Consider the following 27,711-nt stretch of genomic DNA (forward strand, 5'->3'; position numbering starts at 1 on the left):
ATTTCAGTTTCCCATGCTCTACCAGCGAGCAGGTGCACAGGAAGTTGGGAGGGAGCCCGGCCAGGACAGTTGACCCAAACTAGTCAAAGGGATATTGCATACCATAGAACATCATGCTCAGTATAGAAACTGGGGGGAGCTGGCTGGAAGGAGCAGATCGTGGATGAGGAACTGTCTGGGTATTGATCAGCAGGTGGTGAGCAACTGCATTGTGCATCACTTGGTTTTTTTTTCTTTGGTTTTATTTCTCTCTCTTTTTGTTATATCCCTTTTCATTACAAATATTACTATATTTTATTATTATTGTTATTATATTTTATTTTATTTATTAAACTGTCGTTCACGATTTTTTTTTTTTTTTTCTGATTCTCCTCCCCATCCCACTGAGAGGAGGGAGGAGTGAGCGAGCAGCCTTGTGGTGCTTAGTTGCCAGCTGGGCCTAAACCATGACAGCTAGAGAATGCATGAAGAGAAAAATGAAAATATGGATACATAAAAGTATTACCAGAAGGTGTATTAATATGATTTTACACCAAATCAGGTCTTCAAAAGGTAACTGTCAACACACATGTTCTTACCAGTAGGACCTCAGAACAAGCCACCTCTCACTGACTGGTAAGAGAATGCATGCCTGCGTAGTTTCTGCTGAACAGGCAATGTAGTATAAATGCACATGCAACTTTTTGCAATGGTGGCTATTAAGAACTTAGGATAAGAGCATTAGAACAACAGTCAAATGGGTCCTCCCTGGAAAATAATAGAACTAAATTTTTTTTTTACTAAAATAAATTTTCTTTAATAAAACACTCATCTCTTTCAACATTCAGAAATATTATACAGCTTTACACTTTCTCTTCCAAGTAAACAAACACATGAGTGTACAAAAAGTTGGCATGCCAATTTAAAGAAAAGAGAAAAAAAAGTTTTAAATAAAGGATGCAATTACTATACCTGGATCTGAATTGAAGGTGCTTCCAACGCTCTATAAACCATTGGTAGAACACTGTTCTTTATTTCATCTGGTGGAGTCTTTGTTAGAAGCAAGTCCATTTTTTGCAGGAAGATCAACAAGATCTATTAAAAAAAGGGCAATTCACAAGTCAAATTTTTAACTCCAGAAACATATACCGACAATTTAAAGCGTGTTTATCATATCATAAAAATTTCAAGTTTTCTTTTAACTTAGTAAATGTGATCACTTACCATGTTGCTTGCCTGAAGGCATGGAAGACAAAAAACACTGACATATTACTGCATTTTAAAAACAGCAAATATAAATCAAATGAAGTATGCATGTTCTAGACTAATCCTTCTGAAATATGAAATCATAATGACTAAGGAAGGAGTCTTGTTTCTATTTATAACATGTTGTTGTAAACAGGTCTTTTGTTAAAATCCACCCACAGAAAATCTTTATACACATCACTAAGCTAAACGTTCAAAAAACTATGGCTCAAATTCTGCCCTCAAAGCATTTGATCACAACTCCGTATATAAAAGCTGTATTCCACCTGTATCTAGAATCAAAATAGGGGCACAATGAAAGGAATATTACAGCTACTATATGGACACAAAATACCTGCATTCTATTTTACATGGAAATTCTATAGCATAAAATGAAAAATCCCAAACAAAAAAAATCCACACCGTGTTAACCTAAAAGGGAACACTAGAATAGCACATTTACATATTGGGATTCACCCTGCTTAGGCTTAGCCATCTAAAAATTAGCTGCTATTCTAAGTTACTCACCCAGACTCAGTCTCCAACAGAGAACTATGTAACTTGTAAGACTCAGGTCTCATCTCAGACAGGTGAGACAACTTGATACAGGTGATATTGACTATCCATTGACATCTAGACTCCTTTTAGAAAATAGGTTAGACTAGATGGATAAATTGTGGTGAATAGTATCACATTAATAATAAAGCAAAGTCTTTCTCATGAGGAAAGGATTTCAATTTTTAAGTCTAAAAATATGTAGCAATCTGTGCTTGTATGTCAAATAAACAGAAGCATCAAGTGTAGAAATACAAGTGTACCGAGACCACATTACAGGTTTCTTCCTTTCACCTGCTCTCCTCTACAGGGAAGAAAAATAAATTCTCTTAAACTGCAGCTAATGTGTGTTTTCATATTGTATATTTATAATTACCTAAACTGTACACATACATACAAACTCATTCATTCATTCATTCATTCCATGAACACTGATTCTGATGCAATATCCCCAAAATTGGGAGAATTAGGGCAAGATGGATGAGATCAGTTTTAAAGTTAAGATTTTATAATTATTCTTGAATAAAGAATTTTATTTATCCTAAACTTGGCTTTTTGAAGCATGCATGTGCTCATAACACTATTCTCTTGTCTAGCAACCCTGTAGTACTGTGGCATGACAGTTTATATGTTAAATATATAATAGTTTTGGAGAAGGATCATTTGATTGTTTTTGCAAGTTTGAAGAGGACATGAATAAAACCTGTTATTTAACAACTAGAAAAGCTCCTTTAAAATAAGAACCAGATGTCTGAACATGTAACACTACTTTTAAGTTAAAAATTATACGATATAGTCATTTAGATTTCACAGAAGCAGTTCAGCCTTTTTCCACTTGCTGTCAATGCTCTTCAACTAAGATAACATGAAGCTGAATCATTTTTTATTTTTCAGTCTTTAACTAGGATGTACTTCACACTGTTCCAATGAATCCCTTTCATTTTTAGTTTTCTAGGGTCATATGTGATAGTTCCTACTTAAATAGATAAAAGGTAAGATGTTATAGTCACAGACACACATGCCATCTAATAAGCAAGCAGCAGAAGTTGCACTCTAAATAATGCTAAAGAGGTGCTCATTCACTAATACAGAGCCCAGTGTTTGTTTGTCAGGGTACACTTTGGTATTAGAATAAGAATTTACAGCAAACTATAAGCTAACTCTCTATGGATTCCCCTAGATATAAATTAAGAATTTCTCTACACTGGGAAGCTATGTCAGCTAGGACGTTAATTTACAGGACGTCTCTTACTCCATGCTAACTCCAAGAGTACAATATGAATGAGTAGCTTAACTAAATACTGCATTTTCATATTATAAATTCCCTCATACAAAGACACTGTGAACACCGGATAACAATTTCTTCACACCGAATTATAGCAGCTTTCCTATGATACACTGACTCCCTAACTCATGTATCTATGAAAGCCAAGAAACAGGCCCCTTCTACAAATCTAAAACATCTTAGGAGAGTGTTTGGAAGAAACGCTGGCACCTTCCCCATTCACCCCTCTCCATGAGTTACAAACACACAGGAATTGGATGTTTTTGCCTTGCACAGTCAGACCTGGAATTCTGTCCTCTGAACCTTTATATTTTTTTCCTGAATTCCTCATATATTAACATTGAACATCTGTCCTAGATTACTTAAATTTTGCCATATAAAAAGACCACAGAAATAGCAGTGGAATAAGCCATCTAGTACTTAATATGCATTTAAAATGTCAATGTAACAATTGAATATATAGTATCTAGAAAGTGACAAAAAAACTTCACAAAGCTTGTTCTTTACAAGCTGACCCTAAGTCTGTATTTATCTTCCCTCATTTTTCAAGAAATAAAACAGCTTTTGTGCCCTTTATGTTCCAGATACAATTTTGTGACAAATTTTCTGAGGTTAAAAGTAGCAAAACACAATGTTATCTTTTAGGATGAAGCAGCACGAATAAGATGCTCACTGGCTTTTGGTTAGTTAGACATTTAATTTTTTTCAAAACAAGAACAAAGCTAACATAAAGCCTCAGTGTACCAAAAGTAAACAGCATTAAGTAGTTTTAATTTTCTGAGGTATTCTCAGTTACACTATTGTTCCCCCTTCCCCCTCCCCACTATAATGAGAGTTCTCTGATCCGGTTTTCTGAAACCCAGAAATAAAAGGTCTACTTATTGATTCCTGTGTTTATCTTGTCCGTTAAGTGCTCTGCAGAGAAATAACAGCATCAAGCAGTAAAACAAGGTGAGCTAGAAGGAATGCATAGCTACCTTTTATCTGTGGAAGCACAATGCCTAACTGCAACAAAATTCTCAGGAATCATCATGCATATGGTGTTGACAAAAGGATGCTTTGCTCATTTACAGTAATGATAATGTCTTACTACTTTTATGCAACTGAAAAAAAGTGCATTTTACTTACACAATACATTTGTCAAACGAAACAAATTTCACAAATTTGTCCACAGCTCTCAAATAAAAACTATTATCATCATCAATAAACAGCATTTTTAAGAGACTATCAAAGTTATAACTTTTTCCACCCCATGATCTCAGTGTCAGCAATATGAACAAGGTTCAGTTACTGGCAGAATATGTGCAAATATTGTACTGTACAACTCTGCTCAGATTGGCCAAGTAAGTGATAAAATGCTTACAAATATACCTTCTACAACCAACCAAAAATAAGAATTGAGTGGTAAATTAAATGTTTCCTTTTTTGCTAATCTAATCTCGGCTATAAATGCAAATATACCTTCAGAAAACCTATCTAAAAAAGCAGGGGTAGAGGCTTTGTGAATTTCCTGGAAAAAATCTTTTTTGTATAAATCAAGACTGACTGCCTGGAGAACTACAGAGCAGGTTGAGCAACCTGTGTGAAACTGGAAAAGGGAAACAGAACAATTAGTCATTTTTCTGGGAAAAAAAAAAAAACAAAGAGAAAAATTGTGATCTGAACAACATTAGCATACCTGGATTGGTTCTTGCTGCTTAAAAACAGGACCAAGATCAGGCAGAATGAGCCTGATATATTCTTCTTTGGTGCATTCCTCAGCAATTAGGAGAACATTAGGCAAGACAAAGGGTACCATATCAGGATTCACAAATTCAGAAGTCAAGCAAGGCAAAATTCGCTGAATTATAACACGCTAAAAGAAGAAAAACAAGCATGTATCACATTGTACTGTATTACAGTAAGTTACTATTGTGCCAGTTCAACAGCTTTTGTATTTACCTGATATTTATAAAAAAGCAGACAGATAATGATCAGTTGGGGACTCTTTATTTTCACAGTACACTCTAGCTAATTTACACTGTGCTACTTTGCTAACTTTTTTCTGTTTGCACTCAAAACATAACTGGAGACTATAACTGTGAAGGTCAACAAAAAGCAATTAACTGTACAGAAAATAAGACTTTCTGCCACATACATGATGAAAATCTATCTGCCTTCTGTAAAAAAGACCCTAAAAAGACCCTCTCCCCCACCCCCCCCATCAATTTTTCAGTATTATATCACTCACTGAACAAACATATAATCCTACTATACCTTCCCTGTAAAACTCCAAGTCCCCTAAATGGAATTCTTCTGATAACATAGGTATTTTACACTGTGGATGTCTACTGTAGAGTTAGACATCCTTAAATGCTTTTAAAATCAATAAAGAGAAATACACAGTTCAAGGGCACATGGTCCCTTTCCTCCTAAAATACACTTTCAAGACATAAAAAAATGTCCTAAAGATTAGGTTAGTCAGTGGCTGCCTAAAGTTAGGTGAAATACATCCCATCTATTTCCAAATTCAAAGCATCAATGATTTCTGATCAAAGAAAAATATTACTAAATTGGAGTATTAAATATGAAGTCTGAATTTTGCACTGTGTAGTTCAAAACAAAATTAAAAGAAATCAAATGCAGTGGTTGAGAAGCTCAGCTATTCTATTATGTAGCAATCTAATACTATTTTTATCTCACATATGCATTATGCCTTATACAAATTAAAAAATACCACAAAAGGAAGAGGAGTCAGACTAGACACAGTGTCTAACACTACACAGAGGAAATCTGTAACAACAGACATTTGCCTTTGAGGCTTCTGGGCACTGCTAGCACAAGAAAGTCTTTTGACGGAAGGAAGCTTTGCATCATTCAACATCAAAGTACTGCCTTGCTATGAAAAAACTTGAAGTAATCTTATTGGGAGAAAAGGTGGCAAGATGACATCAAAGAGCTACGATAGCATCTAGAAACAAAGGGAAAGCCTTGTAAGTGGAGAGAAGACAACACCCTTTCAAAGTGGGATGAACTACAAGAGGACATGCAAATGGTGGTTCCTTACACATACTGATAGCACAATTTGCCATTTTTTGTTTAAAGAATTATTGACAGCTGAGGAGTATTTCCACACCAACTATTTTGTAATCTCCCCTTCTTTTCTACTACTCTATTCTGAAGGTCTCATGGCAGTCTACTATGGTACAATGCTATAAAAAGTTCAGCATTCCAAGATTCAGAATGTTCAGTGATGTTCACATATTTTTAAACTATTTCAAGACATCATACAGACATACCTTAGGTAGCTTTGGCAGAACCTTTGGTAGCCCTTTAAAAAACTGTGATTTCTGAAGGTTATCCCTTTGGAATAATGAATCAAAATACTGAAGTGTCATTGCTCCTACATCATCGAAGAATGGTATCTAAAAATAAGATTAAAAGCTTTTGATCTGGAGGGAGACAACATTGACACTGTTACAAAGATTCCAAACTATAATCATCTATGTTTTCAATGCCCTATAGTAAACCTTGACAAAGATGTGCCTGCAACTAACAGTTAGAAAAGTACTTTTTAACATATTAAGTAGCAGAATATTCACAGATAAAGGTTGATTACTAAAATGTTTTCCTAGCATTTTAAAGAAACCCATGCATGTTATGTGTACCCAAGTTAACTTACTGTAGATTAAATAGTTTTTTGTCTACAAAAAAATGGAATGAAAAGTAAAAACCTTGATTAAAAGTTCTCCTAGGAATAATTATGCTATTTAATATTACAACAAAGGATTACCTCCTAGGCCATCCAGATCTGGCTATCATCTCTGGAAACTTATAATGAACCAACAAGCATTTATATGCAACAAATGTGTAATTATATAAATTTCTCTCTGCTGTTCAGACCCACTTGTAAATCCTGTCCACTATAATTTCTCACATGATCTCCCATGTTTGCATTACTTCAGCAAAGAAGGTACAGGCCTTCTTAAGTGTTGTGTAACAGGAAATATACATAGACCAGGCTTATAAAGATGGGACCAAGAAAACACCAGGGGGTTTCATTTATAGCCTGGTATATCATATTAATACTGATAGAGCTGCTTCATCATTAATGAAAGATTGATAAAAATACATGGTGATAACAAGATTGTTTATATAAAAATCCAGCCCCAAATAGTAACCTTTCAGTTAGCAAATGAACAAATAGAGAAGAAGTGTGTCTATCCCAGACCTACACAGACTGGAATGAAAAGTGCTGTATTCAAAAACTTCCATGGGTAAGATTCCTCCTTCCTGCTAGCTCTCAGTTTTAGGGAGGGACAGATCAAACCTCATGGGCTGACAATAGTTAAAGACAAGCATGGTCTCTCAGACTGTTTAGACACTTGTTTTCAGTTGAAAAATTTGTGCAAAACAAAAACATTTAAAGAAGCTCTGCTGTAAGGCAGAAAGAGAAGCCAGTAAGAGCAGGGCAACAAAGAAAAAAAGAATCAGAAACGCAGACTGAAGTAGGGTAATACAGAAGAAAATAATCTATCAGCAGAGAATTCAAGCTAGCCTGCACTGCAGACTTAAATTCTGTCTTCTAGATCACACACAGAATGTATGTGATCATGGAATTCTTCACAGGTTAACACAAACTAGTAAAAACTAGCAAGGTAAATGTGCCAATGTCAAGCTCCATTTTAGCTCATGTCATGCTGGCCATAACAAATTGCTTTCAGACTAAAGTTCTAGTATCTCTACCCTACAATTCAGTCTGTAGTGCACACGTGGTAAAAGAGACAATATAACAAGTTACAGATTTGTTTTCGTAGTCCTTCAGACAAGTGAGTTGATACTTGCGTAATATTTGCCAGTTTCCTCACTTGGCAGAACCCCTACCTATTCACTCACTATTTCTTCCAACTGTTAAGACACCAATTTCTCTCTCTACATACTATCATTTTATATGACAGGAAAAGAAGAAAATTGCTTAGCTAAGCAAACCTATAAGCAAGAACCTGAAAGGCTATCAGATATGACAAAATAGGGTGTAAGACAAAGGCAGAATCATGCTTTTAAGTTCTACTTTCAGATAGGAACGTGAAGGAAAAGTTTGTCAAATTAAAACTTAAGTTATTCTACTTGCAGTTAATTTTTGTTTTATTATGGCAAGTAAGCTCCAAATATATTTTAAGCTATTCTGCATATTTAAGAATACACCAAAAATCATAAGCCAAAAGTTAATTCTTACATTTATTGCCCTTTATCATTTCATGGCTTTAAAAATCCTTCAAATACAGTTTTAAAGACTGAATTGTATAAAAACTTAGCACAGAAAATACTTCCATCTGTATTGGAAAGCAACAAAATAGAGCTGCATTGAAAGATTATTCCAAATTTTGTCTCAGCACCTGCTTCTTCTCTATTAATAAAGGTCAGCGTAAGGACAACTTTTGGCATCAACTAACATCATTATTTCCAAAATAATATTTAACATTTGAACTAAAATAATTAATAGGAAAACACTTTAAAATAGCTCTATTGTTTCTACAAATCAAGCACTATTTTCCCTCTTTCCTATGGCTTCTGTATTTTCCATAAACTGACCTTAGTCATTTGATCTGCGTCTGGTCTCACTGCTGGAGCTACATTTAAGAGTAGCTTTACATGTTCACGCACCTCCTCTGGTATATTCTGAAGAGTATTGGAGCTTAAACGGCTCAGCTGCATAAGTAATTTAAGCACATGCACCATGAAGTCAGAAAATCCTGCATAAAACTATTTCCAATATACAACAGGACTACACTTTGTCCTCTTGATGGTTTCTCTACCCACACCCTTGGTACCCTCCCTTCTCCCCTTTTATAACCCATTTGCTCCTGATCCCTCATAGTCTTCTTGCTGTCTCCCAACAGCATACCTGCTTCAGGTCACATTTACCTATTTTCAACTTCTCACTGTGTTCAGATTATCAGAAAACACAAACTCAGTATTTTAAACATGTACATGTAATTATCTGAGGTGTTGTCTACACACATTAAAACACAGTACATACAGCTAAAGCAATGGGCACCCAAAGAAGTTATGACAAAGGAAACTTGCATATGAACACACATTATGTCAGCTGATCCAAGTAATTGTCTTCTGCTAATATTCACAGTCTGCAAAGAACGTGAAATAGCTGATAGCTGAGAGGATACCAACTGCAATGTCAAGTGATCAAATCACTCTAAACTCAGCCATCTTCAACAGTCCTACATAGGTCACTCACTGCTTTGTGTTTCACACCGTTAACCCCAACAGGTAAAGTATTTACTCCAGGAGACCAGCATTCAACAGGTTTACAGAGAAATCAAGTGAAAAATGAAATTTGTAGTTTATAAAGTGGGTACATGTAACCTTCTCTACACATATATTTATTTCCTGTATTTTGCTAGGATTCTTTTCTCTTGATATAAAAAACATCATGCAAGGCAAGATACCATCAGATTGCTTATGTTGGAACACCGGTGTTGTGTTCTAAATACTTAAATCTATTTTAAAACAGTAACTTTTCAAATATGGATATCAATGAATAACAGTCACAAATAGAACAAATACCTGATCCAGCTGTCTACTAAAACTTTTATAAATATCCTGCTTGTTGACCTCAAAAATTGGTTTCCCTTTATTAAACACTGCATACATAACAGCTCCTAGAGAGTACATGTCACTGGCTGTCTCACAGCTCACAGAGAGAATATATTCTGGTGCCAGATATTCAGGATTTGGAAGACACAAGGATGGCAAGTTTGGATCCCACTCCTTACAAGGGAACTTTGGCTACAAAAGAAGTAAAATAAAGTACATTTATTAGCAATTTTTGAACAACATTTTAAATAAGAAACTCAAGCAGCAAAAAAGAATTAATCCACTCAAATCTGGTTCTGAATGAAACAGAAATGGAGTAAGGCAAAACTATTAAGAATCTGTGTCTATAGCTTAGAGTGATTAGCTGATGTAGTTAAGTCTGAATATTAAAGTTGGGAAGTGTAATGTAAAATCAAAGCACTGCTGTAAGAGGGAAACATGAGCTATGATGGGAATTCATTTTAGGAGTTAGCAACCAGGCAATGGGTAGATGCAAGAGACTAAATTAGGTAGCTTTGCATGGCATCCAACACGCAGGTGAGCAGAAGTGGCACAGGCTTCAGTCTCTGTCTGAAACCATCACTAGACTATTTTGACTCCACTGAGCCAACTCAGGCTTTTTTTCTGTGATGACCAAAGGTAGCATTTCAGTCCAGACCTGTGCCAGATGTTTATAAACTTCCTGCCAACAAAATATAAAGGTAAATATTAAATAAATGATTCTGTATTGGAATGCAAGGTCATGAAACTGGTTTCAGACAAAGATCTGAATTTGAAATTTAATGATGATAAATACAAAAATCTATTACCTCCTGTTCAGATGGATTTGTTGACTGGATACAAAAATCAAAGCCCATAATTTTCCATGCTCCACTCTTATTCAAAATTATATTTTCAGGAGTAATATTTCCATGGACCATTTTCACACTGCTGTGCAAAAATGACAAGCCTTCAGAAACCTGTTAATAAAAGATCATTATTTCAGGTTAAATATTTCCCCAATTATCCTACAACATTTACAAAAATTCTGTTCCTGTGGTTGTGGTTAAATTGGTAAGTTAACTAAGACACAATTTTTCACCACAATTTTAGGCTACGTCTTAAAAATTATGTATGAAGGAAATTAAACACAGATGAGTAATCAGCAGATGAGATTACTAATGCTGACCAACTATCACAGCATAAGAACAAAAGCGCTTTTCAAAGTTTATCAACATATTCACCAAATAAAACATGGAAGCTACTATTCCTCCACAGAAGGTAAAGAAAAGATTCACATATGGGAGAGACAGCTGTAGCACAGACATTTATACAGAAAATAAAAATTAACTCAATTTTGTATTTTCCATGTCAGAGTAAACAAAACCAGTAGCAACTTAGAGCCTCCTATGTTCATCTTCTCTTATACTTACAGTGATCAGGGCACTATCATCTCTGACTTGCCAATCATTTAATTTACTATAGGCAGACAAAACTTTGGCAGTTTACAAACGGTGTAAAACAATCATTAATACTAAAAGAACAAGAAAATTATAAGGACAACCTATGTCATACCTGAAGCAAACCATATTTAGTCTCCACATCATAAAGTTTGTATTCTTTAATGTCAGATGGTAAAGGAGAAGGTAGGTTGTCCCAGCTGCCAAGAACATTAGCTAAACTTGCACAGATTGGTTCTGTACAAAATGCCAAGCAATCCCTGTAGAGGAAATACATACCAACATTTCTTGTGAATGAATGTAATAAATCTCTTGTCTGTGAACAAAGAACCATACAAACATATTATACATTACCAGAGCACTTGGTGCTACCTACAACCATGTTATATTACAGGGTTTGAATCCTTATTAGTATATAGAGTGTAGTATATAGAGTATATAGTAGTATATAGAGAAAATATATACATAAAATATAAAAAGAAATATATAAATATGTGAAGTATTCAAAACCATTAGAATTTTTATTATATTCTGTAACATTCATATGTATCATTAATGATCCACACAATGCTTCATAAAAAGTCTTCACAAAACAATGGTTTTCTTCTCTGATCTGGGAAAATCAAATAATTCTTACTACTATTAAACTTGCAAAATCAGGCTTTTAGCTGTGCCTAAAACTCACACATCCCTCATTGAAGCAATACTTACCATGGTCAGTCAATGATCAGAAACAAAATTAATATAATGTAAGGTAGTACCTGAATATTCCTCTACTTTGCAAATGAAGAGGTGCAAACACAAATATGCTTGTTGTATGAACTGCAGTTTGTACGTGAAGTGACTGTTTTCTACTTTATTTTATCTATTATTTTCTTCAAGAAAAACTACAGGTCTTGCTTATGCATTTTTTTGTCAATGGTGTTGGAAAAACATAGATGAAGCAAACTGCCACACAAAGTGTATAAAACTGTAAAGGGTTGTAACACTGTGCCTCAAAATTTCAGATTTCTAAATCCAGAAAATAATGTACGTCTCACAATGTTTCACAAACTTCATGTAACGTAGACAGAGTCATTCTTTACATCCACATGCTTCATACTGGTCTACACAGCGCAGGAGGCCCCAGACAGTCATTGCATCTCACTTTTTAATTGTTTTAAAGTTTTTCTGGAGAAAGCATTACACAGATGGTAGCACACATACCTGGTTTAAGGATGAGTTATTCATGAGAACACTAAATACTGAAATACTGCATCAGTATGAACACAGAAAACTGAAATTAAGTAACAGTAATATATATTTTTTAATTTAAAGTTATAGGCAAGAAGACAGAAGCCTAACTTTTTGCTCATTCCCTAAAAATGTCACAGAAGACACAACGCCTCAGCATGAATCTACCACATAGTTTTTATGTATCTTAATAATCAGTAAGCTTGCTCTTTAAAGGAAAATAAGGCTGATGAAACACGCAAACCTCTTATTATTCATCCAGATTTTAGTTTTACTTTAATTTTATCTACTGCCTTTCTGAAGGAAAAATAACTAAAAATTAAAATACATTGCATCATAGATGTCAGCCAACCTTACAGGATGTCTTTGCTTTGTTTCCTTCCTCCCTACCATTCTGTTAATGCCAGCCCTTTCATGTTTCTATTAACACAGCTAGGGCTATAATACTTGTTTATGTAGTAATCACAAGAAAGAATCAGAGCACAGACAAACAGTGTCCTTCATTTTCAATCTGACTTCAACCTTACCACAGAGTTTATATATTTAGTTATGGTTAAGGCAATAGATGATAGAAAATACCTAGGCTAGGGAATAGTTATTCAGTGGTTTTCATAACATACATTCTCTGATTTCTGTTGTTTTGAGGGAATAAAAAGATGTCTGTTTATTTTTTACTCTAGAAGCTAATTAAATAAGGACCCAATCCACAGTAAAGGAAGGACGGGGCAAATCTAATTAAAGCAATTGAATACTGCAGAAGCTAATGTCTACCATACAGTGCAGCTTCTTTAACAGTTCCCTGAATAATAGCAAAAATGAAATTCAGAGTAACATAATAAAAAGAAAACAAGTTAAAAATAAAAGTGATGACCAAAATGCATATGCTCTGGGGAAGACTGCAACAGATGGAATGTCTAGCAAATTAAGTATCTAGGACTCTTTCCACTATTACTATTTTTAATGGGTTGTAATGACATTAAGAGTGAACTTGTAATTTGTCTTTTTTATAGTTTTCTCCAATAACAAGTTAAATATAGAATAATATTGCTCATCTGTCATTCAAGACCAGTTTTAAGTAAATAGATTGTATTTATAGTAAATATTTAATATAAATATTCATTATATAAATGCATGTAAAAATGTATACATCAGATAATATATATTTATAATAAATATTATTACATTAAATACCAATAATCTGGAGTAAAAACATTCTACTAATAGTGGAAAAGCCTCCTACAAACTAGGATCAGAAAGGTATGGCCTTTCTTTCTATATCTACTTCAGCTGTGGCAGGCACACCAAATATCTTTTTGCTCCACAGAGGAGGAATAAAGGGTGACTTGCAAGCAGTTCAACCCAACGGTATGTTACTTTGGAGACACGAAAAAAAGACCAGGTACAGTCTAGCCAGAAGGAGTCCGTGACAACTTTCATCAAGAATAAGCGCTCTGGGAAAGACCTCCAATTCTAAAGAAATCTTACAGCATGCCTGCACAAGGTTACACACACAAATATTCTAAGCACACTTTTCTTTTATGAACTCCTTCCAAAATGTTCCATCAGTTTCTGGCACTGCAAGCAAATGGACGGGTTTTGTGCTACTGGTGTTTCTACCAGTAGCTGAGTATGGAAAGAAAAACAATTGGAGTAAAGCCCAGGACATTTCTAAAAACTCACAAATGATATAAGTACACTGTTAATTTTACTCAAAAGACAAATTCTTTACAAGAACACCACCAAAGCTTTCTTAACACTCCAAGGTATGAATCTTAGCCTTTTCTTCTGAAGAGTTCAGGAAAAAAATAATTATAGATGCAGTTGCTGAGTCAATCAAAACACTGTGACAATTTTAGGAGAAAGCCTTGGATCTCCTCTGGAATTCACCTGCATACACTATGACTGAGGTAACTCCAGGCCCTTTAGCGTGTAATAGTTTATTTACTGTTGTAGAGAACTGAGAGCTGTCTTCAATTACCTAATTAATCTTCCTTAGGCTTTTGTGAGGGGCATACTGAACCACAGGGGCAATGACAGCTTTGAACACTTGTTAATTCAAAATGTTATTTTGTACTGGAGGAAAGATATATATGAATATGCAAGTGTCATTTAATCCAAGAAATCCTTCCCAAAGTAGGCATCACAAAGATGAAGAAGCATTCCTACAGTATTCTCAGCTCCTAAAACCCAATACATTTGGAAAAATGGAGGTTACAGACACAATCAAAAGTGTAGAAGTTTGAAAGGTAGTGTTTATAAATCTTTATTAGGCTACCATTTAGAAAAACTGCTTTGGAAAAAAAACCTTCATGATCTTCCTCAGTAAAGTGAGGATCAGCTTTGTATTTTAACACGAAACCTTCATTTTATTTGTTAGATTTTAGTGTGTTGTTATCACTACAGTTGAATCATAAGATTAACCCATTATTGTGCATAGTGGCCAACCTTACATAAATCAAATAAGCACTACCAAACCACACTGAATTTTGTCTCCCTCAATTGGCATGAGCACCTTTTAAACACATAAGCAGCCACAATACATACAATTTACCTAAAATCTCCAATCTTACATGCACTAAGTACATACATCTCATAAATGGAACCAATTTATGAACAACCTTTTGAAAGAAAACAATTTTTAAGAGAATTCTTCAAAAGTGAAATTAATTGAACTACCAAATTTTCATGCTTTAAGGGTCATGTGTAGCCTTATAGCTACAACTGGACTAAGATCATGCAATAGATTATTAATTAGATTCACACCAGAAATGTATCCTATGGCTTTGAATCTCATCAGATGTATGTGTTGAATGTTCCAGATATTTTATGTCCAATAACAAAACAATGATTAAGAAAGTCTGTTCTCAACTTCACTACATCTTACCTGGATTCTTCCAATGGATGTTGAACAGTAAGTAGTCGAGGGTGTCGAAGCCTGGTTAGTTGTTGAACACCTCGTTTTAACGAATCAATAATCTGATCCTTTTCAAATTTTTGATACTTGTCTATTAGCTTTTTATCAAAGACAAAAACAGCCACTTCCTAAAAATAAGCGACAAAATTCACTCAGTATATAACATAGCCAAAAAACAAGCCTATACACCATTACATATACACACACATTTTTTGAATCAACAGTACAATCCCACCAATGCAGTAAGTATTTCAACGTGTATGTATATATACACATATTGTCCATACTTTACCCCAGTCATAATCACATAATCACACAGGTTACTGTATATAACCTCTGGAATATATATTTCAAGATTTAAGGTACTTCTGTTCCTTATAGCTTACAAATAGTTAATACATAAACTATAACCACTATCTACAAACTGAAAAAGCAGCAGATCCACGGGACAGAAATCAGCTTGATTTTAGGTAGATGAAAGCATTTACATCAACTATGAACAATTAAAATATTCTGAGCATATATGCATTCATTTGGCATGAAATATACCAAGTGGCACTTTATTAGACCAGACTCTGTCTCAGTGTTCTGCTCCAAACCTGAAACTAGACATTCATGAAAGATAATTTATAGTCACAGTAATCAACTAACCTGATCAGACCATTCACATGATAAAACATTAAGAATTTGTTAATGCTTAAACATGTGTAAAAAGAAGACCCAGAAATGCAGTAGATGTTAAAACCAGAGAAAATAGTTCTTTCAATCAACTTCTGCAAACAGTGTGGGAGAAAATGAAAAAATGTGTATGAAACTTTGAAATTTCAGAGGTGGATGTGAAATAAAAAGTTAGATTACGTCACTATCTTGGAAGCCATTAAAGAGAAATAAATCAATTAAAAAAAAAAAAAAAGGAATTTAAAACTCTGCAATGAAACAGAGACTTTCTTAAACTCCTACAACAGCACTATGAATAATAATAAAGGTTAGAAACCAGCAGAAAATGTGAAAACACAGCTTTCAGTCCCAAGAGGAAATCTATGCTCTTGTACTGCATTTTATAACTATTATTCTAATTAAAATATCACAAGAACAGTTAAATTATTGATTTTTTTTAAAAAGACTTCTAGAAATAGACTATATAAAAAAAGAAATTCAGTCCAATACACAAAAAATTGGTTTATACTTTTTAGGTGGTACCTGTTTCATTAAACCATTAGCAGTTGAACGTCTATAATTCAAGTAAGTACACTTTTCCTGCTTTTATCCACACCAGCTCTCTTCTCCAACTCTTAAGTGTGATGGATCAAACATTAACATTGACACAAGGCGGGAAAGAACCAATGACAGGGGATGGAAGACATACACTATACCCACTATTTAAAAAATACACCTTTTCCACTACAAAATGTGAATGTATTGAGCAGTACGTGACCAATAACAAGTTCAAACTAATACAACACTTCTGAAAGAACTTCTGTTTAACAGCAAGTCAAAAAAATCAGAAAGTGAATATTTAAATTGGATAGTATGGGACACCAGCTATGGTTTGAATATTTTATGATGGCTATAAATAAGTTCTATTGGTGCTTTCTGCAATCTTGCATAGTTTGTTTGAAGTTTGATAGAACTTTTACAGATCCAAAATTAGCTCACATATAGTATGTATATGAAACTGTAGTATTCTAGGTATGAAAATGATTGTTATCCCATTGATTTTGTAGACTTAGTTATGGTGGACTGTCAAAAATCAAAATCATTTGAGCTGCGTGACAACCTGCTTTCACCACCTTCATTTTCATGGAACATATCTGATACAAGAAGAAAGGACCCAGCGATCTCTGAACACTAAAATGTTAAATGTGTTCTGATACTAATAATTCAAAATATGGCATACTGAAATTCAATTCTATAATCAGCACTGCTTTTTATATGCAAAATGCCACATCAATAATATAATATCTTAACCCCCATAGGTCACCAGATATTATTGTACAGAAGAATGAAGTGACAGCCGAGTCATGGGCCACAGAACACATTCTCAATGCACAAAAATTACAGAAACCATATAGTAAGCTTGGAAACATTTAAAAGTGTTCACAGTTTTACGCTGTGTGAACCACATAACTCTGTCAAATCTTGACTATGAACACATTAATCCCGTTTCTCCTTTTCTGTTTTACAAGAACTGATGTTCAACCCCCAAAAGGAGGGCTACCAACTGTAGTTGACAGAGATTCCATTTCCTGTACTTACTTTCATGGAAACTTACTGAGATGAAAGGCTGCAAAAGCTTACTTCTTTCCACAGAAAGCTCTAGGGGAGCTTCCACTTTTTTCATTTCATAGTTCTGAAGGAAGAATAGCTTCCTCTTGAAGATGACTACTTATTTAATTCTGCAGTTGTGTTACAATTCCAACTTTGTGACATAAAAACAAATTTAACATAAAAAGACTAAAATATATTAAAAAATATGATGGTTCTCCACAAAAAATGAAAAAGTAGAAACAAAACAACCCTTATCTTTAATGACACAAACATAATTTCATTTGTTATGTGATAGGAAGTATATACACCTTGCTCAACATGCTCTTGCCTCAACACAGTATACTGGTAACATTACTACCTGGGTTAGGAGGTATGAACAAGTATGTAGAGGACTAGACTGGCCAATCAAGAGATCTAAGTTTAAATCTCAGTTCTGCTCACAAATATGACATAATCCGCACCTTGTGTCTCACCTCCCACATGTTTAAGCCAAGTGCTTTACTTCAAAGTGGCATTAGGTAAAGCTCAGTGATTACAGTGGGACAGCTGTATATTATGTGTACTTTGTAAATATTTGCCAGGATTTAGACCTTCAAGAAAACACATGTTGTTACTGTCAAGAATTTAGAACTTTTAACACGAATCACTGAAAAGATCAGTGTTTATGTTCTACAATGCTTTTGCTAAGGAATTAAATGTCACCTGTGCAAACAGGAGTAAGCATTGTCCACAACATGTAAGACACAGGGCATGATTAAACTGGGATATAATCATATTAACACATCTAGAACACTTTTAGACACTGAACAGAAAGTGTAAATCAGTTCTCTTTAATTGTGCTTGTGTATTTCAGGGGAATCCTGTTGACCATTGCCCCAAAGACCTGGTAGTCACTAACAAACCCCTTCATAAAGCTTTTTTATTCTTATAGTTTTAATCACTAAATGCCCCAATTTCCTTTTCCCAGATTCTTTGGGAGTTTTCCTTTGTACTGAGTCTGGTTGAGATGGAGTTAACTTTCTTCATAGCATCCCATATGGTGCTGCATTTTAGATTTGTGGCTATAAGTGTTGATAACACACCAATGTTTTGGCTGTCATTGAACTTGTCTCATACAGGGTGAAGGCTTTCTCTTTTTCCCACTCTGCCCCTGCAGCAAGTAGGCCATGGGTAGGCAGGAGACTGGGATGGGACAGCGTCAGGACTGCCAACCGGAACTGGCCAAAGGGCTATTCCATATCATATAACATCATGCTCAGTGATAAAAAGTAGGGTAGAGGAAGAAGTAGTGGGGTTTTGGCTTCCAAGGTGGCTGTTGTTTGGAGACTAGCTTGACCATCAGTCTGCCTGTGGGATGTGGTAAGCAATTTCCTTTTGCTGGTTCCACACCCCCCCCTTCCTTCACCTATTAAATTGTCTAAATCTTGACCTATGAGTTTTCTTGGGTTTCTTCTTCCTATTTTCTTCCCTTGTCCTTCTGGGGGTGGGGAAGTGAGTGAGTAGCTGTGTGGGTGCTTGGTTGCTGGTCAGCGTCAACCCATCACATCCTCCCAAGTCCGTTTGCAATCCTGCGTTCCTTATGAAAAATACACCAACAGTTTAAAATATGTGTCCTTATTTACCCACGTAAACACCTTATAAACCAAAGAAAATGCAACCCCCCTGCTCCTATCTTAGCCATTGTAACTGCTAAAAAAAACCAAACCAAAAACCAAAAAGAAAGGGAGGAAGGAAGAAAGAGAGAGAAATACCTCCCTAACCCAAAAAAAGGCCACCAGGAAACTGAGGCATGTCATGCTTTCTCTCCTGCCCCTAAGAGGAAGGCAGGAATTCAGAACACACTGAGTGTCTGGTTTCAGCTGGGATAGAGTTAATTTTCTTCTTAGTAGCTGGTACAGTGCTGTAGTTTGGATTTAGTGTGAGATTAATGTTGGTAACACCCTGATGTTTTAGTTGTTAAGTAGCACTTATGTTAGGGATTTTTTCCGTTTCCCATGCTCTGCCAGCAAGCAGGTGCACAAGAAGCTGGGAGGGAGTTGGGCCAGGATAGCTGACCCAAACTAGCCAAGTGCATATTCCATACCATAGAGCATCATGCTCAGTATAGAAACTGGGGAAAATTGGTCAGGAGGGGCAGATAGCTGCTCCAGCATTGGTCACTGGATGGTGAGCTGTTGCATTGTCTATCACTTGTCTTTGGTTTTACTTCTCTCTCTTTTTATTATAATCCTTTTCATTATTATTATGTTAGCTATTATTACATTTTATTTTATTTATTAAATCATTCTCATCTCAACCAATGAGTTTAACTTTTTATTGATTCTCCTCCTCATCCACCTGGGAGAGAGGAGGAGTGCGCAAGCAGCGTCATGGTGCTTAGTTGCTGGCTGGGGTTAAACCACGACACAGGGTTTTTGTGTTGAAAAAGATGTATACAAAATGATAAAGTATTTCTAAATTAAAGGCTCTAAAAGCTGTGGAAACGTAATGATACCGGAATAGCAATACTTCTTCCTATTCATCTCATTCCATACTGAGAAAGCACATATTAACAGTATTTGTAAAACATGCAAGCGCTGTAGTGATGAATATGACAGAAACTCAAATCCTTCTATTTTCAATGGCACTTTGACTAGTGTGGAGTAATAATGCCAGAGAACCAATAAGGAAGGGAAAAAAAAACATCAAAAAGAAATTTAATAATTAGAGTTCACCATCTATCCTGGTATAGTGAATGATGTAGTGCTCTCGTGGAAAAAAAATAAATTAAATGTTAAAGATTAAATCATGAACATAAAAGCAAAGGAGATTTTAAAGTAGCAGTCAGAATGGTTGATTTTAGAAATTTTGTTTTCCCTTTCATTTTTTTTTCCCTATTTTACCCATATGCACTCACACATTTTTTTAATGAATAATCAAATGTTACTTGATATGCAAACACATGATGTTTTACCAAAGCCTCCTACTGTTCAAAGGAAAATAGTCTCTGAACTAAAATACTGGAAAGCACTCTGATATTACTCTGGTCTTTTGCCAGAAAAAGATTTTCCTCCAGCTTTTGGGGGGTTTTAGAAGCTTGCCAATTTTTTTTTATAACACTACTTTCCCATCAGTTTGTTTCAGTCATAAACTATACAACTATTTCAGTTTTAAAATTAATTAGCATTTAAAGCTCAAATAGTAGGAAGCTTTCATTTCAAAGCAACTGTATGCGGAGCCAAACCAACAGAAAGGTGACTTACTTACCATTAATACATTTAGTACTACCACAAGAAAAGTTAAACACAACTACAGTGGTCTTGAAGTGCAAACCATTACCTTGTGAATTCTGCTAGTTTTTACAACTGAGCTGCCAACAAGAACATTAAGTGACCTTCCCCTCTTTATTTATGATGATACTTTCTAAGCAGAAGAAAGGATGTATTATGTCATATTATGCCAGAAAAAAATGTAAGTGCATAAAGACTAAGTTAACAAATCCAAGACAAGCAGAAATACATATTGTAAAATTAGCAACATGCTACTTCATGTGTACATGTACACCCAGACTCTTAACTCTTTCAAACAAACAGCAGCAAATCAGCTATCAAATAGCACCAGATAAACACACGCACACAGGTAAGTAATTTCCTCACATTCTGCTAGGTTGTTATTCAGTCACCTACAAAGTAAGCAAGAAAAGACAAGACACATTAAAAAAAAAAGAAAAGCATAAAGATTCAAAAATCCAGGAAAACCAGGAAGGCAAGAATCAGGCAGAACTCTGAAAAGAGGAATAAAATCATACATATCTACTGTCACCAGAGAAGGAATATTTGTAACTGTGAACTGACTTAAAGGAACCAAATTAATGCATATTGAAATCTTAACTTCAGCTGACCAACTTCCGTAAGGCTGCTGGGTACCATTTGTCCTGAGAACAAAGATTTCTGATCAGCTCTACTGCTGTAATGCTAAAACTCCCAATTTAACTATTTTATCTGGCTACAATGACTTAAATTATTACTTGTGTTGTTGTAAAGTGACAACAACACAGGCAATTAAGCTCTTACATCCCACTTGTGTGATTACAATACACGTTTACTGCAAAACAGCTAAGTGCTCGTAGCTTCAAATTAGATATACGCACTAGAATACAGCAAATATGTGCATCACTTCACAAAGTGACTGCTGCCACTTGGAAAATGACAGCAGCCACTTCCATATTGCCCAGCCAACATTCAAAAGGTACATGCCAAAGAAAAAATAGCAGATATATTGCAATACAACAACATAAACTGTTTGTATTGCTGCGTGGTTTTATTTTGTAATGGCAAACTGCATGTTGACACGATGTTACCAAACTGGTAGTATTAATAATGAATGGTAATTGCATGTCAAATCACCAGCCATCTAAAACTCCCTGCAGTAAAACTTCTGCTGTATTTTTAATGACTAATGATGGGATATAAACATACAGACATTAATCAGGGTTTACAGAGATACTGCAGGATCCCATGTGGTAACACCCGAACTAAAACTGCAAAATCAGTGGTCAGAACACCCATTCAAAGCTTGAAAAACATGATGGACGGGAACCAAGTTACATACACTCCGTCAAACAGGCACTGAAAGAAACTTGCTACAACTCTCCAGACCTTAAAACTATACCTGCTACAGGTCAAATGCTTACTGGACACAGAGATTATATAAAACCTATCAAAATTACCATACTTTCAATGTTATCACTCCTTTGTATAGTTGAATAAGGCCAAAAACCCCTCCAATTGGTACACTGGGTAAATTCAGTAAATACTAGATGTACACAGTTCTGCAACATCTAGAAAGTGAGAATATGGCAAAAGATTGTGTCACAATCAGATCACACATTCTCCACAGATTATTTATTCTGCATAGTATATTTCTTCTCCATTTGCTACAGTTTATTTTCCTACCACCTAACAGATCACCTGTATGTTTTCCAAAGTTATTCCTTTGTATCAATTTCTTTTCTGTACATCTGTAGCAAGCTGATTCCTTGTCTAAGTGACTTCACATCACTTCAGCAAGAGTTTAACTGAAGGCCATAACTTATGAATACTTCTGTTTACTCGCTGAAAATTCATTTCCTCTCCAAGTCTGAAAAAAGACTTTTCACATTTCTCCAGTACAACAAAATCATTTTCTATAATAACAGTTCTTAAATTCTGCACCTGGCAAACCTTCTTCCAAAGTTGCAATCCCACTTTCATTTACACATGTGACTTCAAGTGAGTCAAAAGTTTACATACTAGTGCTCTAACCCCTAATACTTTAATGAAACTAAAAGGGAATGATACTCATCTGAAAGCAGCACAGGGAAGGCACAACTTACTTCCTCCACAACCTCCTCCTCCTTTATTTACCCCATGCCTTCCTGTTACTATAACTCATGACTTAACATTTCTAACCCCTCAATTTCTGTATGGCCGCTGAGCAAAAAACTACAGTCTCTTTTGCTGAGAACAAATGACAGCATACTTCACAATTATTTTAAACTTAAAAAAACCGGTACTGCTAACAAATAAAGTTGCAAGGTAAATTGAGGAACTGATCCATGTTAAAACCAACTTCTTCCTTCTTGTCAGATCACTTTTAACTCAGATTAATTCTTGATCTTGGTCTCAGATTGTATGATATGAATGCAGAACCACTTTTTTCTCCAGCAGTGAAGGCTTAAAGCAGTTATCACCTATATAGCTGAGAGCATTATATTTAAATGATGTTGAGTTCTTCATTTTATTTTACTTACAGTACTACCCTTAGGATTAGTCTGCCCTGTTGGGTTTAATTTTTAAATGCTACTTACCAACTGCTACCTATCACTGTTATCTAATGCTTATAAACTTAAGTATTTACTTGGCAACTCACCTGTTTTGTTGATTTTTTAGTTCCATTAAATATCTTCCAAGCAAGACCATTACCACCACTGGCAATATGTCGGCCAACATCAAATTCCCTAGTAACAGGATTTCCCATGACTGCACTGGTGACATCAGCCGTTACCTTTGTAACGGTACTCTTCAATTTATTCAGCATGGACTCCATTGTCTCAGCTGTGCACCAATGTATTATCCTACAAAGACAAGAAAAAAAAGCTTCACAGGCCTCTCGTAATTTCTGTTAACGTAAGACACGTTGAAAATTGTAACATCTAACCAATGATCCAATAGGATACAGGAGTAACCCACAAAAAGAATACTGAAATATAACTTCCAGTGCTTTGCAGTTATACATATTCACACTGCATACATGTATCCGTGTGTGCATGCCTGGGGATTATATGTCATTGCTTCTAGTCCTCAAAAACTCCTGAATCTCTTGATTAGACCTAACAAAGCAATTAAAGACTGAGAAATACAACCATTTCTTGCAAACAGGTAAATGAATAAAGAAGGGCATCTGTAAACTGCTCCCATGGAGCACACAGCCTCTATATCAGTATCAACCAACAAAGAGAACCAAATCTGAACGAAACCAGGCTTGAATTCCAGTGCTCTTGAAGATACCCATTTTCTGAAGGGATTGCTTAAGACTCCAGACCAGCAAAAGAATAGATGTGTATTATACAGAAGACATGTAAAAAATGTATTCTTTCCTACACTGTGTTTATCAAAATACAAGCTCAAAATTCAGTATTTTACCTATCAGATTGCTGACATTACTATTTGTATAAGTATTAATGAACTTATATATTAATCAGTTGCTGCAGGGGAAGGAAACAATAAATGATCTTTTTATGTTTTATTTTAACAAAATTGTACAAGAAAGTTTTACATCACCTTGCAAATTTAAGAGCTAAAAGACTGTGGCACCTTATAATTTCATTCATCTTCCCCTATACTGTGTAATTCCACAGATTCCGAAATTGTCCTAATTCGTTTAAAAAAATCCGACTTGCTTATTCTGCCAGATAGAAGTTCTAAAGTCTATGTCCCATTTATACAATTGTCTCTCTGATACTGGATACACAAGAAAGAATAAAGATGGGAAAGAGTGAAAAAAAGAGATAGACATTCATCTTCCTTATTGGTGTGAGCAAAGATGAAGAGAGAATGCAAGAAGAAATGATTCCCTGGAATCAGTATTACATGATATATTCAGAAGCAACCCTTAATGATATTTCTTCATTTTCTCTTTTAAATAAGGTGTTAAGACTATTATTTCTTCAACCAATAGTAAAATAAACCTATGACATCATCAACTGTACTGAAATCTGCAGAAACCCTATTTTCAATCATAGCCTTATTTGTCATATACTCAACTCACTGGCACATAATTTGTGTAAAAATACTTCTCTGAAAAATAGAGAATGTTATTCCTGTTCAAATGGAAGAGAAGATTCTTCTGTGATAAAGATGTTTGCCAAGTCATGGTAAGAAGGACAAAAGAAGCAAAGGGCACTAACAAATAATCCAGTGAGCACTGGGACTAACCAGCCCCAATGTCCTAATCAGATGTGGGGTGCTTGCTTGTACAAATTGAAGCTCTTCCCACGGTATTATATACATTTATAAAGCAATGTTCTGGTCTGCATACATTCGCTGGTGTCTATTAATATATGCATTTATACCACAGCTTTTTCCACATTCAAGACACAGATGGAGTCTACTTCCTCTTCAGAGCTCCTTATCCTCACAGAAACTGTAGCAATTTATTTCTGACACCTGCATACCTCAAACTTGACTGAATTCAATCACACTAAAGTTATTTGGACAGACACACATTAGTATTAAACTGGAAAGATAGACTTTTCTAACAGTGGTAATAAACTTACTAAATTTCTTAAAATGTTATACAAGTTACTGAACAATTCACTCCAGTGTAGATATGTGTAACACAATTAACCTAGTCCTAAGGAAACTCCAGCATGGTGCTGGAAGCAACACAACTATGCTGCTCTATCTTGACTACTGTTGCAGTTATATCCCACCTTCAGTATTCTTCCATGGTGAAATGAAAAAATACACTAATGCATAATACACTGTGGCTCCACAGATATTTCCCAAATTTCCATGTCACCCGAGTGACACAACTTTGTGCTACTAAATGAAGAACACACTAGGCATTTTAAGAAAATATATTATAAAAAAGAAAGGTATCTGGCTGCACAGGCCTCAATCTTGCAAATACTCCACTTTAAAGTAACCATGGCTCCAACAGCACTACTCAGGAGCAGAACCAGGTATGACTGCAAGCATGTTCAGGATGGAGTTGGTCTTAATTATGGGTATGGGGACTGTGAGCTTTAGATACGAGAAGTTGAGTCAAATACAATGAGATAATCTTAAGAACTATTATGTACTTGTTGAAGAACATAGCTGGAAATACATTACAGAAACAAAATTCCTTCACTAAGTAATTTTACTAGAGTATCTGACATTTTATCACAATATATTAATTTTACTTTATGACTTGTGTTGTGGAAAAACGCATGCAATTCCTAACTGTGCAGCCCGAGACCAAACAGCTTTTAGACAGTGGCTAACATCCGTGTATAAAGGAACTTTTCATTAACCTAATAAGTAGGTAAAAACAAGGATTATGGAGTATTCTTAATAGGAGCTATAAGTATTTCCAGCTCTCAGAGATTTTATTCTGCAGCTCTTCCATGAGGCAAACTCTATATGCTAAAAGACTATAAAATCAATCCTAATAAGTTTAACATAACCACAGATCTAATTTATTTGTTTCTAAATCTTTTGCTTTTTGCACTGTCTCACTCCCAGTCATCAAACCTCCTCTAGTGTCAATGCAAGACAATCTTGTGTTTGAACTCTCAAAACTAAAGGGATGCTTTGCAGAATTAATTGTGGAGATATTATGAAGAAAATGCACGTGCATGCATGTTCAAATTCTTTTGTATAAATCTGAAAGGGATATTCTCTGTACAGGTGGTGGAAAAATGGCATAGTATTGATTAAATCAGAAATGCCCTCTGCTGTGGGTAACAGACTAACAGCAGTGAGAAGCATGGAAAAACCACTAGGTGAGAATGTTAACAGCATTCCACTGTCTGAAGGATTAGGAATTAAAAATCAAGCCTGGATTTTAAGTTTACATCCATCTAACACTGTGTATTTGTAGAAATTCTCATGTCAACATTTGGACTGTCATCTCAAATAGCATATTTTGCTTTGTAAAAATGATAATTACCAACTTCAGTAAAAACTCAATGTATGTCAACAGGAAGAATGTACCTAGAAAATCCATGCAAAAGAAATATTATTATTTTGGGTAGTATCTATGATACCACAAATCACGATGATTTAACCGTATCCGAAACATGCAACTTTAGTTCTCAATTGTATGAAAACTGGTTTGGTCAGTTAACTATTTATAGAAAAAATAACAACCACAAGAGAATAAAGACAGTCACCCACAATGAAACTTTCATTTCAAGTTAAAGGGTAATAAATGAGAAAAGTACTGAATCTTAAGAGTTACAATGTTCAGACAAGCAACATAGGAAATGCAGTAAATGTTCAAGAACTTTGTTTTTTTCCTGTTTGAATTCCATGGGTAACAGTAATGCTACTAAGTCCATGAAACCTGAAACTGACCCTAAAAACAAGTTCAGTTGGTCAATGTGTTGTTTTCATTAATTTCCCTCACAATCAATAATGGTCTTTATGCTGATCTACATCAGCAACAATACCTCAGCACAGCAACAATCACTTGCCAAGGTAGTAAGCAACAGCCAACATGAAAATAAGAAATGAGGCAAAACATTCAAAATATTGAAATAACGATAAATCCAAAACAAGGATTCCTCACCATTCTTTAATTCTCACTCGTGTAAAACAACTGCATGATTTAAAACTATTAATTTATCCTTAATCTAATTCATAGCTTAACCTGATGTATGGATACATATGCACACTGTACAGCAGCGCATCACACACTCTGACAGTATTTTGACCTGTAACAAGCTGGGAATTCCCCTTTGTGAACCAAGGCAGCTGGCAGGTGCATCAGTACTTCATGCCACCCAAACTTCCACCCTATCCACTGACCCAAACAACGACGAATTCACAGAAGAAATAGGTGCTGAAACAACCTAGTCTCACCAAACAAAAAAAAAAAAAAAAATTCAGGCACAATCAACCTTTTACACTTATTACAAAAACAACAGGAGTATTCAAATGCAGTGATGCACAGTGCATGGTGCAGCTGTGCTC

The 27,711-nt window shown here is 35.1% G+C and overlaps 1 protein-coding gene across 4 annotated transcripts in view; it reads right to left on the bottom strand.

Annotated features, from left to right (window-relative positions):
• Positions 1-27,711, bottom strand: part of SCYL2 (SCY1 like pseudokinase 2) — a 44,936-nt gene that overhangs the window by 16,447 nt on the left and 778 nt on the right. For 3 of the 4 annotated variants that reach the window (XM_074902668.1, XM_074902666.1, XM_074902665.1), the window contains exons 2-10: positions 23,402-23,606; positions 15,215-15,372; positions 11,213-11,357; positions 10,468-10,617; positions 9,629-9,850; positions 8,636-8,752; positions 6,343-6,468; positions 4,743-4,919; positions 952-1,074 (exon numbers count right to left, since the gene is read on the bottom strand). In XM_074902668.1, coding sequence (XP_074758769.1) covers positions 952-1,074; positions 4,743-4,919; positions 6,343-6,468; positions 8,636-8,752; positions 9,629-9,850; positions 10,468-10,617; positions 11,213-11,357; positions 15,215-15,372; positions 23,402-23,578 — 1,395 coding nt within the window. In that variant the 5' untranslated portion in view covers positions 23,579-23,606. Of the gene's footprint in view, positions 1-951; positions 1,075-1,203; positions 1,216-4,742; positions 4,920-6,342; positions 6,469-8,635; positions 8,753-9,628; positions 9,851-10,467; positions 10,618-11,212; positions 11,358-15,214; positions 15,373-23,401; positions 23,607-27,711 lie in introns of all 4 variants that reach the window. The other variant, XM_074902667.1, reaches the window with a different exon arrangement.

The sequence above is a fragment of the Athene noctua genome, chromosome 3 (genome assembly GCF_965140245.1).
Source record: "Athene noctua chromosome 3, bAthNoc1.hap1.1, whole genome shotgun sequence".
Classification (NCBI taxonomy): Eukaryota; Metazoa; Chordata; class Aves; order Strigiformes; family Strigidae; genus Athene; species Athene noctua.